Here is a 13,264-nt window from a genome sequence, read left to right on the forward strand (position 1 = left end):
TTCCAGCGCTAAATGTAGCCGCTACCGCGCACAACTGTAGCATCGACCGCCAAATTGGCAGGCTACCTTGGAGGTTTATTCACATTTTCCCGGCGAAAAGAAAAAAAAGAGGTGTCGGCGCCTCAGTGTCCGCGCTGATATATCCTTCCGAGACTAATATACGCATGGTGACAGAAGACGACAGAAGGTAAAGGGACCATATGTGAAACTCACGACGCTTTTCGTTCGTAAGAACTGTTTGCCATTGGCCAATTGCCTTCGTAAATATTATGTCCAACATCACGATTGTCTGGTGCATTTTCCTATGAACAGTTATAGCGTAAAAACATTCTTTCTGAATACAGGCCCATGTTAATAGTGTAGTTAATGATGGCTCTGACCCATGCTGGCTCTTTAAGGTGGTATCGGGACGTATAGGAAACGGAAGCAGGACTTGTGCTGTAGTCCACAAATATCGAAGAGGGCGCAGCGACGCTCTCTGACTGGTACGCAGACTGCCTCGGCAAGCAGGTCGCGGAGGAGCGGGACTTCTCTTTCAAAACGCTGAACTTCACCTCGAAACCGAGCGTGTAGGAAGACGCTCGTCGTCGTCGTCGTAGTATCGGCGACCTCGATGCCGCGACGAAGAGTTGGCGTCACGCCGAATTCCAGTTTGGAGGGAGAGACATGATTCAAGCGACGCCGCGCCTTGGTTCACGGCCGGAAGAAGCCGTATGACCCCAGTTTCCTCTGCCTCTCTCTCTGTCTCTCCGCCTCTCTGTTTGACTGATAGTGTGTGTATTTGGCATTAAAATTATGCTGCTTGTTTTCATTTTATACTGTTTACTATATTTCTTAATATATTTTTATTGTCACAACCATGAGAAGTTTGTTACAATGCTACTCTTAAAATCATGTGTTGCCGTACAACCAGGCCTTGCCGATAGCCGCATGCTGTAAACTTACATGCGTGCGTGCGTGCGTGTGCGTGCGTGTGTCTGTCTGTGTGTCGCATACAACTCACGCACCGTCATAAGCTATAAAGACGTGAGAATACAACTTAAGAACCGTTAGCGAGCCAATCATATCCAAACGAAATATAAAATGAAGCATGCCAAACTTTCTAAAGCTGTAGGAGCAAGCAAGCACAGATAGCTGCAACGAAGCGATCCCGAAGGGTCATGCATTCGAGAATGATGATTGCCGACACTGGCTGCAGGCCGGTGTACGCTCAAGGTTAGCACAAGCACGGGACCAAGCAAATGACATTCCTTAAGTGTCACGACTTGGCTATCGCTTGCGGCGTCCTTGCGTATACCGTTTTCGGCAAGCGCGATTTCGATCACGAACATCTCAATGATAGGTAATGGGGCGAAAATAAAGGCACTGCACGTTCGGTCCCGCGTATTCCTTCTTGGCTCCATCTACAAACATTCCCTTCAATGACTCCGTCACGACATCCCGCGATACCGATTCCAGCACGTAGCGCACGCATATTATATACGTATAGAATGAATATCGAGCGTACCGTGAACGCACAGACCGTAATGTTGAAATCGTCTTGGCATATCTCTCTTCCCCCCCCTCCCTCCCCCCCCACTTGCACTCGCAATTCGCAGACCGGCAAAAACAAAGGGAAGCTCGCAACTTACGCGTTTTTCTTCGTCGCACTCTCGCTTTTACGTGAGAGCGTCGAGGGGTGAGGACGTCGACCTGCGATTCGTCGCACAAGCCCCCGTAAACAGTCATAAGAGTGAAGAGGAAAGGCCGTAAGGAAGACAACAATGACAACGAACGCGGGACGCCCAGATGTAGTGCTTCGCAGAGAAAAGGAAGGAAGGAAGGAAGCGTCGGCTTCTCCTTGCCAACTGCGTGCAGTGCAGTCAAAGCTACCTGTACCGGCAGTTCATTGCTAACTGGTAGTAGTGGCTGCGGCGCCTTAGAAGAGGAAGGGCTTGAGAATTTCGCGTAGTTGATCTTGTGATGATCGTTCCATTCAAACAGTGTCGCGCACGGAAAGATTAGAGTCGAGCATGGGCGAGTCCTTCTGGATTTCGTTTACGATTGGCTGATGGTACCTGCAGCTTTCGCTACACTGCATGGAGCTGCTGAGACGGCGTACAGGAAGTCCTGCAGGGCAGGGGAGTTGGGTGTGTGCACGTGAGAAGGTGGGTGAGTAAGAAAGGTGGCGAGGGTGGTGGTGTTCGAGGAAGGAAACCTGACGGCGCGGTAACCTCCCGCTGTCGGCGTCATTCGTCGGCACGACTTCGCATCCGCAGGAAGAGGGGTTGGGGGGCGTCAGCTGCACACAGCTACGGTGTTGTCTTTGCTCGCTGGTCACGACGACGCGAAACGGGCGTGCCGCGCTTGACATTGGTGCATCGGACGCACGACTTGCGGTGCCGAGCCGCGCGTGCAGCACTGCGGCCGGTTACAAATTACGCGTAGCAGCTGCGGATCGAAGAGGCTGTCAATGTATAGGATGGGGTGGGCAGTTCCTCTTGCTGCATGCTGACCCTTGCACGATAGTGTTTGGATGCGTGCTTTTTCGTTGAGGGTCGAATCAATACCTAATTTGATATAAGTCACGAAGCAACACGCGAGCTAGCAAGGGCGATGTCGTGTGGACATTTCCTGCCAGATTAAGGGCAGACTGAACACACTGCGATATTGCCAAGGTGTGCGCTGTCTCATGTCTCTTTATTAGTACTATTTTTAAAATTTGTCCTGACAAAAGGGACCATGGCGAGACCCCTGGGATCCTAATCCCCGAACTCTTATCTTGCTGAAGCGTGCACAACATCTTATCGTGTTGTGGTTCCTTTTCTGTTTCACCTGCTTAACAGCCCGCCAGCACAGTCAGTATAATGAACCGCGTGACCTGGATTCTTTAAGCTCTCGAACTGCCTATCCACTGCACGAACAGGTAAGATATAACTTGTAAACCATTAAGCGTGCAGCGTTCAGCGATTGAAACGCGATACCCAGACCGTATATGACGGCCGCCGCTCTTTGCGCCACCGGAGAGAGCTGGGTGATCACTAGGAGATCAAATGCAGTCACAATACGTCACAAAGGTTTTCCCAGCTCTCTTCAGTAGCGCAAAAAGCGCCAGCATCACGTGCTCCGAGTATGGCGTTTCAATTGCGGAGCACTGTACAATAATTTTTCTTGTTAGATTGATAAGAAAGGACGCTGTCGGGCACGCCCACCAGTCACTCGCTGTTCTATCGCGGCCCTTTGTTTTGCATACGCCATGGACTCAGAAAGTCTGCACACCGCCTGTTTTCTGTACTACTCCACCCCTTTGTCACATACGAAAGCTTCCTCCTCTCTCTCCCTGTGATCTTTGTTTTCCCCTTTCCCATTCCCCCAGTGTAGCGTAGCCAACCGGACGTTATTCTGGTTAACCTCCCTGCCTTCTACTTTTCTCTTTCCTCCTCCTTTCTCGCCCACTCAACCAGGTTACTTATCACAATGACGTTATCACAACGCCTCTCTAGGCTCGCTGTGGCACTCCCACGATGTCTGTTCAGTGGCGAGCCTTACTGTGGCGTCACGTCCTCAGTGCTGTTAAAGTTGCTTGTGAAGTATCCAAGTGGGTGACCCACCAGAGCAACATTTCCTTCAAGTTTCTCACGATTTCCTATCAGTCCTCGCTTCCTTCCTTGCTGCTGTCGTCTCTGGGTGCGCCGTCGCCGAGGAAACCTTTCCGTGTATTGGAGCGTCTCTCCGCCACGGAAGATCTCAGAGTCCCCCGCCAGCAAACCCATCTCCATATTCCGTGCGCGCAGCAGAGCGCGGCTTTTGCGCTTGCGAGCGCGGATAGCAACCTCAAACCCCCGTGCGGTTGCGTATCGGGGGGAGGGGGGGTCGAATGGGGAGCGCCGAGTGAAGCGGATTGCCTGCTCGCGCCTGTGCCTCTGTCATACCGCAGAAGCGGTCACGCGAGATAAAGAAGGCGTTCTGTGGACTTCGTTCTTTTCTTTTCAGTCAGCGCCTATGGGTCTATTGCGTCAGCGTGCGCATACCTTCCCCCGCTGCAAGAGGGATGCAATGATTGTTCACTGTTGCGAACGTGAATCGTACACACGAACCTCGTGTCGCATCGCTCAAGTGCCCCTGTTGCTTCACTACCATGTGCTGAGGGAACGACCTTTCCATTTGTTCCCTTTTACACTGTTTGCCTCAGGTGAGCACAAATCCGAGTTTTAGAAAGAATTCCGAAACAAAATGCGGAAAATATAGAACGTGACAACTTTCGTTAGTTTGCCAGTTTAATTAGAATAGAGGCGGAAAGCCCATGTTCTGACACACTTATTTACTAACCAGCAGCAAGGCAATAAGCTGAGAATTAAAATGATCTAGCCACGAGAACAAATTAAAACATTTTCTTATTGTCAACTCCGCATATGGCAAGCGGCGACGAAAACAATACGTTTCAGTGCATTTCAATGAATATGATCCGTTACAAGAAGTTAAAGTCATTTTAATTCAAACCGCACATTCAAGACTAACTGAATATATAAAAAAGCGTTTAATTCGCATATCTTCCATGTTTTATGAACGTTCTTCTGGGGTCCACAAGATTATGAAGGTGACGGTTAAAAGGGTTTGATTGCTCGGCATATGGTCCAGCTCTCGAAAATAATTTGTCTTCCCTGTTATGCTATTGTTCAATGGTATGACGTCGTCCCTCGCTGTCATCTGGGAGCATAGTACATATAGTACGTACACATATGCACTTCAGCTGCTGCTTTGATGCAGCAAGGTGGATAAAACTGAAGTGTTCGTTGTCATCATCAAAAGCCTTCACTACGATAGTACAGTAGTACTAACATACGCCTATTTTCACTTTGCGACCTTGCAATTATCCATTCTCGCATGCGATTTGCTCCAGTTGCACTATCAGACGTCGCAGTTAGTCTCTTCGGTGGCGTCACTCACCTAGTGTTTGCTGTTTCATTCGTTCGTCATTAGTGTTTGATTCATGACTGCGCGGATCTAATCTTCTTTTATGCGCTTCGTGAATCGTCGCTACCATCGCCGGTTGAGATGCCACGAAAGATTTATTAATACAACACACAAAGCAGGCTTCACAGCATAGGTGGAACATTTTATGCGTTATGGATAACAATTTATGCCCACTTTGTCGTGGCACACAATGAAGGGAACAGAAGTGCCCTTAGCAGCCATCGCATGGACAGTTGCGTTGTTCTGTATCGATCCGGGACTCTGCACTCTATTCGCGGACATAAAGGGTTATGACCAACGTAAAAAGCAAAAAAAAAAAAAACATCTCTCTGTATAATGCTCCCAACAAAGGCCACGCGAGTGGCAGACAAAGATTGTTAAAGATTAATGAAGTACGCAGAGCTAGTTAGCTCAAGGTGGCGTTTTAGGTGAATTGTCTAACAATACTACAAGGCTCTATAGGAAATAATCACGTTGCCTTCACACTGCTCAGGTTAGCCTGGCTATAACTTGTTAACGAGGTTAATCCAGAACATTGAATCATGACATCATGCGGGGCTGGTGTAGAGCGTATTACATGTAAAGCTCATTTGATTCGTGTTCCTTAGGTGGTCCAAGGCCACACCCAAAGAAGGGCAATGCTGATGATTTATAATGACACCTTAAAATCTGGGTGGCGACAAATAGCCACCTAGCCTTTGCAAGTTACCTATGTGCTACTATATCGTAATCTAGCACACGGTCTATCTGCCTCATCTCATAAAGTTACCTACGCCTGTGAAGATCCTTCCTGATTTTCTTTAACTGGTACTCTAAACGTTTCTTGGTTATCTCGACCACTGACCAGTTAGCTCTCCCACGAGCTTTGAACCCGAGCGCCTTTGGAAGATGGATATTCTTTAAATCACCTGTTGCGTGAGTGCCTGTGACACGAAGATGAGATTCATGATCGTCGACTGCTCTAGGAAAACTACAGTAAGATGGCGATTCGTGCTGAATTTTGTTGGAAGCCTCGTTTTACATCTCCTGTCTCCGTTGTCGCGCTTCAAATAAAATTGAGGAAAACTAGATGACAGGCCCATTGCAAAGCAGAAAATCCTGGAACCCTGACTTGGTACGTCTGCGATGGGGAAGACCACGAAAGTTCTGCTACGCGCTTCTTGAGGTCTGCCAGCTCATATGACCGCCTGTGACTGACTGAAAGATGAACGCTTGTGCATGGCTGTGCGGGCATGCGTGCATACTGTGAAATTTTCTTCTCTCCTATCACTCTTCTTTCCCACTTCCCTGCAGTGCAGGCTCTAGCCAACTGGGCTCGGCTTAGTTAACCTTCCCTTGCATTTCCCTTATCGCTTCTCTCTCTCTCTTTCTCGCTCTCTCTGTACGGTTCTGGGCGGGTCCCAACGCGGCCTCTAGCAGTGGTGCCCGTAGGGTTGCCAGCCAACGAGCGAGAGTCTCGCGGTTGCGCAATGCGGACAAGGGGGGAAGTGCATCCGGTGAGGCGCGCGCGCGCATCGCACCGTGAACGGGACGCTCATCGATGTTTCCCCTTGCGGCCCCTCATCGGTGACGGTCGCGGGTCATCGCTCAGCGTCGACGCCGACGTAACCCGGCGCGTAACGACACAGCGCGTCGTCCCGGCTCTTCTTCCTCCCTCGGTCTTATCTGTCCTTCTCGACAGGTAGCACTGTCCCATCTCGTTTCGACCGGCCTCCACAGAGAGAGGAGTAACGTTGCGGTTAAGTGTTTAACTGGCAGGTTCCTCCCGGAGGGAGAGAGTAAGCCCCTCCGCTCTTCACTTCGCTGCAACGAAAGAGGTTGGACAGCAGGCGCAAATTAAGCCACCAAATGGGAACGCGATTCGAGAAATTGCCGACAAAAACATCAGCGTGATAGCTGCGCGGAATGCGTTTGTTTCTTTCTTCTGTTTTTAAGTTTTCCGACAACGCGGAAAACTTTACAAAAATTTACAAGGAAGGGTACAAGGACAAAGAAGGACGACGCGCAGAACTACCAACTCTTCATTTTTGTTAGAGAACACGTTAATACACAGACCGATCACTTTGTATATTAACGTGTTCTCTAACAAAAATACTGAGTTTGTAGTTTCGCACTTTGTCTTTCTGTGTCCTAGTTCCTTCTCTTTAATTTCTGCCAGTGCAAAACTCAGTGCCACGTAATCATGAACAGCTATTTGTTCCAAAAGAAATGTCACCTATGGCTAAGCAAATGTATAACGAACGCCCATAAAATTGCCCAAGGCGTTCAGGTTTCATCCTAAAACCACTGACACGAAGACCCACTTGTACGAAGAAAACAGTTGTGTCAAACAAGCGCAATCGCTTGACGTCAGGTAAATAAGCGAACCTAATTGGCTGGCGCATCCATGCAAATTTGTTTGAGTTGGACAGCGTACATACATTCTTTTAATTCATAGGCTGTCACTGAGTGTTGATGTGCTCAAGAATCTGCGAGTGGAAGCAGGCTGAAGATGCTGGTATGAGTTAGTCCAAGTGCAACTCAAAAATGTTCGGATGTCCAGCAGAGTGGCGTTACTTTTTTCTGTTACATTTACTTTAGTAGCCGCTTGAGCCAACGTCTCAAGCGGCTACTCGCTCAACCAGTCCCTTTTCCAATGAATCGACGCACCTGCCTGTCGATTCATTCCGCCCAACCTCCGCTTCCACTGAGACGAAAAGTAAGAACCTGAGCGCACGTTTTTCGCAATTCGCTGTTTTTGGCAAACGAACCCACTCAATGTCAGGTTTCCTCGACGTTTTTTCTTTAGCAGGACCGTCCAACTTCTTTCTAGAGAATGTAAGACTTCAAGCTGTGTTTATACGTCAAGCAATGCCGTTTCTAGCCTCGCCCCTTGAAGTCAGTATAAATCCATACTTATCGATGGTTCTAGAAGCCGAATAAGTGAGTCCGCACATGTCAAGCGCAAATATACTGCTCGGATGGACGTATAACTGAGAAGTTTGTTGGGAACTCAAACAGATGACGCTTCTGCTTCTGGCATATGCTCCGTGTATGAAGTTTTGCGAGATTCGAAAGCCAGCCCCATCGATAGCTTTTGAAAATGACATCATGCCCTGGTATGGCAGAACCCCGTGCAGCGTACACTGCTGTGTCAGAAGACACAAATTCTTGCGTGCCAATTATCAATAGTCAGATTTACAGCAAACCTTTGACACTTCGTAGGTGAGTGCCTGGAATGAAAATGAAACTGTATGTTGCGTTAAGGTCTGCCTTCGGGTTTATTAAAAGCTGTTCTAAAAGCGGACGCATATGTGTCATGAATTACTTTGCCAGGGGCTGCATGACACATGCGCAGAAGTTCAGTCGATTTGTTTCTAGCTCTCAGTTATTTTTGTACATCAAGTGCTGAAGAGCTCCGAGCGTGAATTTCTTGGGAGGTCACAGCTAACCATTTTGATGAAACCCTGCTACGCGAAGTACTTTCACTTAATATCGCTTGCTCTCTTATAGTTGAGGCCAGAGAATTACCTGTTCAAGCTCTAGTTGTTGAAGAAGCTCTTCGACAATTGGTCATTTTAAAAACGCAACACGATAATAATAAATCGCAGACTATTTTCCCTCAAGGATCTGCCCGAATATGCAACGCATTTTGCTCTCATCACCAGTGCATTATTTCCCAGGAAAGTCAATTACCTCGGCCACACATGGATTTTCCGCCTTGGCATTTCGGCGATACCGTTTGTGCCTAATAGAATTCCAGAAATTGACAAAAAAATCGGCAGTGCATCCACCATAAATAAAATTTCTGACGCTCCTGCACATCGGTCGATTGCGAGACGCAACACGTTCGCGTTTACTGATGGATCTACAACGGAGACAAGTTCCACATCTTCCTTTTACGTCTCAACGCACAACGTAAGTAGCAGTTGCCGTTTGTCGCAAAAGACGTCTTTTACTTCGGCAGAACGATTTGGGATTCTCCCGGCAAAAACATACATTGCTGATAATGGAGTAAATAACAATTGGGTCACATATTCTGACTCAATTGCAGCCCCTAAGTCCTTGGTTCGATACTGTTTTTTTTTAATGCCAGCTCCTGTTCGCTATTGTATGCAGTAGCAAATACACTGACCATCAATTCATATTCATGCCATAGAGTTCACTCGCAATGTATTCCCAGTCATACTGGTATAACTGGCAACTAGGTAGCCGACCGGATGGCAACGGATGCTTACTCCTGGAATGTGATAACCCTTCTCGAAATCGTTCAATTTGAGGCCAGGAACGTTCTACGTAAGATGCGTAGGACAACTATGTGAGGAGAAGGGGTTAAACATGTCATTGTCTGCGTCGAGTAGACTCTGCGGTTTGCTGTGAAACTGAAGATTGAATGCAAATTCTATACCCTTCTGCACCGTTTATTACTGGACGTGGCCTACACACTTCTCTTTTTACGCCATGTGGGAAAGGAGACAACCTGCAAATGCGCATGCTCGAACACTCCAGACGTTTCCGTGGAGCACTTGCTCACAGACCTCCCACAATATGATCAACAGTGAGTCCATTTTCGAGATAAGCCACTTGGACAAATAAATTTTCTATTAGAAAAATGCTTGGCCCATGGTCATGCCACGCTAAAGCGAGATGTGCCTTGACCGTTCTACGGAATTTTCCTGTCAACAGCAACCTTATTTATTTGAGTTGATTTGTACATTTCTATGAACTATGTAAACTGAGTGTTTGATGTATAGACTACTTTAAAAAATGGCATTACGGTGTTACGTATACAGTAAGGCTTTTATTGAACAGTGTACAATGACTTCTAGAGCGTGTGTGTCGTTTCTACTTGTTTAGTTTGGTTTTGTCTACTGTTTATACTTATTTTTCGTAGAGTTTGTGTGTTTCTTTGTTTCTGGCACGTGTGTGACTGTTCATAGAGAAATCGATAAACAGTGTGCTGGGATAGCCGGCTTTAACGTATCCTTCCTTCCTATCGGTGTATTGTTATTAATCAACAGCAACTTGCTTACTTGCATCGGATGTGTCATTGCTGAATGATAATATCAGTCGTACGTGATAAGCATGTTGTCAACGCAAATGGCGCCTGGCGTTCAACTTTCAAGCGCTGTTACAGGTAGAGGAACATGTCACTAACATATGTCTATGTATGATTAATTCCCTCAACATACTAATGTTACGTCCTTGTGAACATAAATTAAGGGACAATATAATTGCCCTTGTATAAAAAGATATCGTCAGACGCCGAAAGAGGCTATGGAGACCAACCTCGAGCAAGAGAGGGTGACAAAACATTAACACTTAATTTTTGACGATAATCAAAAACATGTTTTGATTGCGCAACTTATAGTTGCCAATTCAAATATTTGATATATGCGCACAGTGTGTGCAGCTGTACCAAATTCACAGTCGACATTAATGCATGCACTTCGCATACAGTCAGCCCTCTGCATGCAGCGTCCATAGAAGGAAATGTGATGTGAAAGTAGCCGCGAGTGGATTAAACTCACTGCATTCTGTGTCATATCATATGCCCCTAACGAGTTCGATCATCTCCTATTAATGACTTTTGGGCCCGTATTCACTTCTTACCCTAGAACTGCTCGTAGTATTATTGGGCCTATCATTAGTGAAGGGGGACGGCCAAAGGCAAGGAGAACTTACGAACGAAAATCTTTCTGAATCTGGCCCTTGTTTGTTTTGCATGTGAATATGTGACATTTGTAGTATTACGTGCAAAGCTTTCTATTTCCCTTTCCTTGCAACACCTTTGCGAAAGAAAGAACCTAATTCTCATTTACATAAGACTATACGTTCATGTTCTCTATTTTATTACGTGCTATACCATCTTGTCAAAGGAACACAAAGTCCCTTCAAGCTTTTACGCCTTTCAAGAATCGCAAGTTGAATTAATTGAGATGCTTAGCATCCGTCACAAACGTCCACCCTTTGGAGACAAGGATACTTTTGGTCAAGGGCAAAATATATATATAAGCACGAGCTCTCTCTGTTGAAGGCGACTTATCCGGCTGCCCGTCCTTGAGGTTATAACAGCGCCTAAAGGCGCAGGTGTTCTTTTTCTACACCTTTTTTTTTTTATCACCGAACATCTCAACAACGCAGGTGTGCACTAGCCGTGCAGTGAAGTACATTTCAGTTTACTTCTAAAGAGGCAGATATGTGCCAGTGCGCAAAACACGAAAGGAACGTTCCTTGATACGAAAAAAAAAAAAAAAAAACAGAACCGTATCCCATGTGGCGTATTGTAACTGTGACTAATCGAAATTACAGTTTGACTCAATAATTGGTGTTTCGTAACGGCAGCACTTGTGAACTTTTCAATTTCAGTCAGGTACTGTTCCGTAATATCACATGAAGGGCTGGAATTAAGTTCGATGATCGGTGGTCATTCCTGCATATATATATATGTAGAGAGGCTTGTCCTTGCCTTCCTAACCATTTGAATGATAGAACGAAGGTTTGTTTGCATTGGTTTCAGGTTCTGCTTGAGAACCTTGCCTATTGACCTAGCCATTTCAGTTGCATTAGCATCGTTGCCGCTCGACATGCTCTATTTTGTTTCTTTTTGCCCCTACGTCGGTTCACATCCACGAAGTAAAGAAAAATGCAGTAATAGTCCTCCCGCACGACTCAAGTGCAGGAAGCAGCTCGTAGAGCCACAGATACCCAGGGTCATCGAGGTAGCTCCTTCGCACCGGCGACCAAACTTGTTTATTCTTTCTGATTGTGATTACGGAACATCAAAGCTAAAGCGACACCAATGTATTGATGGCAATTAGTTTTTAGCAGTATGGAATAGTTTGAACAGCGCAATCAAGTGAGCACGATGAAATTGGAATGCTCCTAACAAGGGCGCTCGGAAGTGATAACTCTGCAGTGCTGAAATCAGCCCCTGATGCTCTCCGAAAGCTTATTTCAGAGTTATGTATTGGGTTCTTGAAAGTCCTGACATCGTTTGCTATCTAGGGGCGCCGAAGATGCAAGTGTGCGCATTGCTTTTGTCATCGCAACAGCCCTCAAGGAAGCTGACGCTGGCGCTCCTCACGCACGGCGTGACACCGAGTGACCGACCGCGACATGGAGGCGCCGCCGTCGTGACGCCCTTGCGTCGAGAAGCGACCAGCGGTCAGCGTCGGCCGTCCCGCGCGACTCCGTCGATATTCCCAGGGGCGGCCCAAGTGGGGACGGGCCACGGCAGCGGCACGTCTAGCTCGGAAGCAAGAGCCGGAAACCTGCTCACCTGGACTGCTTTTCCCAGCGCTAGCGGCGACCGCGGCATCGGCGCTCGCGACGACGACCAGGTGCCACGCCACGGCCAGCGCGGCGATGCACCCGCCGGCGAGCGTAATCCTCATGGTCGCGCACTGAGGTCCTGCACCACACGGCTCGAACCAAGGTGCGGCAAAGAACGCCTCAGGCAAGGGCTTGGTGGCGGTGTCTCGGCGGTCGCCATGGGACCCGACGGCGGCTGGCGGAGCCGAACTCACCCGGCATTATCGTCCTTTGGTTCTCGTTTCTTGGGCTTCCCGCGGCGGCGACGGCGTCGTTCCTCGCGGCCCCGCCGGCCAAGACGGAAGAGGGCGAGTGAGTAGGGGAGGGAGGAAAGGGCGGGGGACCTGACCGTACAGCGTTGCGGCGGTCGGCCCCTTCTGACGCTGCGGCATTCCAAACAGGTTTGGCTCCCGAAGAAGAGGAGGGGACGATCCGACGGGCGCTGCCGTTTCTTTCCGCGGCGAACACCTTACACCTTCTCTCTTTCGGAGGATGGAAAGAAAGAATGAGAGAGTGAGGACACATATGCTCAATCTCCGATCCTTAAGTTATTTGGTAAAGCTGCATCGATGTGCGCGCAGGATATTGGTGCTCTTTCACGTGGCTCAGATTAGTTTGCCGCACACACCGTTTTCTGGGAAATAAGCTGATCAATATTTCATGGATATGAAGGCGGCCTCCAACATTTATTTTGTAAACTGACAACAGCTATTATGCCAGTCAGCTGTACAGTGACGCATAGCAGAGCTGGGCAGAGCTGGGTGTTGTACGTCCTTATAGTCGCCACTTTTCTGCAGCGCCTGACAAACACAAAAATAAAGATAAAAAAGAATGCCACACCCAAATCCACTTATAGTTTTCTTGTAATTCAACTGCTGTGGAGAAACTGACGTAGTAGGCGCCTCATCAACTTCACTTTTTTCTTCTACAAAAGAAGCAATAAACAAATATAATTCATATCATCAGTTTTCAACGTTTCCAGGACGGCGAAATAAAATAACAAGCATAAGCTGTTCCC

The 13,264-nt window shown here is 47.6% G+C and overlaps 1 protein-coding gene across 1 annotated transcript in view; it reads right to left on the reverse strand.

Moving 5' to 3' along the window:
- The window catches only part of LOC126531616 (uncharacterized), a 59,857-nt gene extending 46,593 nt beyond the window's left edge, over positions 1–13,264 (reverse strand). Inside the window, exon 1 of the mRNA XM_050179225.3 lies at positions 12,215–13,264. Coding sequence (XP_050035182.1) covers positions 12,215–12,329 — 115 coding nt within the window. The 5' untranslated portion in view covers positions 12,330–13,264. The remainder of the gene's footprint in view (positions 1–12,214) is intronic.

The sequence above is a fragment of the Dermacentor andersoni genome, chromosome 5 (genome assembly GCF_023375885.2).
Source record: "Dermacentor andersoni chromosome 5, qqDerAnde1_hic_scaffold, whole genome shotgun sequence".
Taxonomy (NCBI): domain Eukaryota; kingdom Metazoa; phylum Arthropoda; class Arachnida; order Ixodida; family Ixodidae; genus Dermacentor; species Dermacentor andersoni.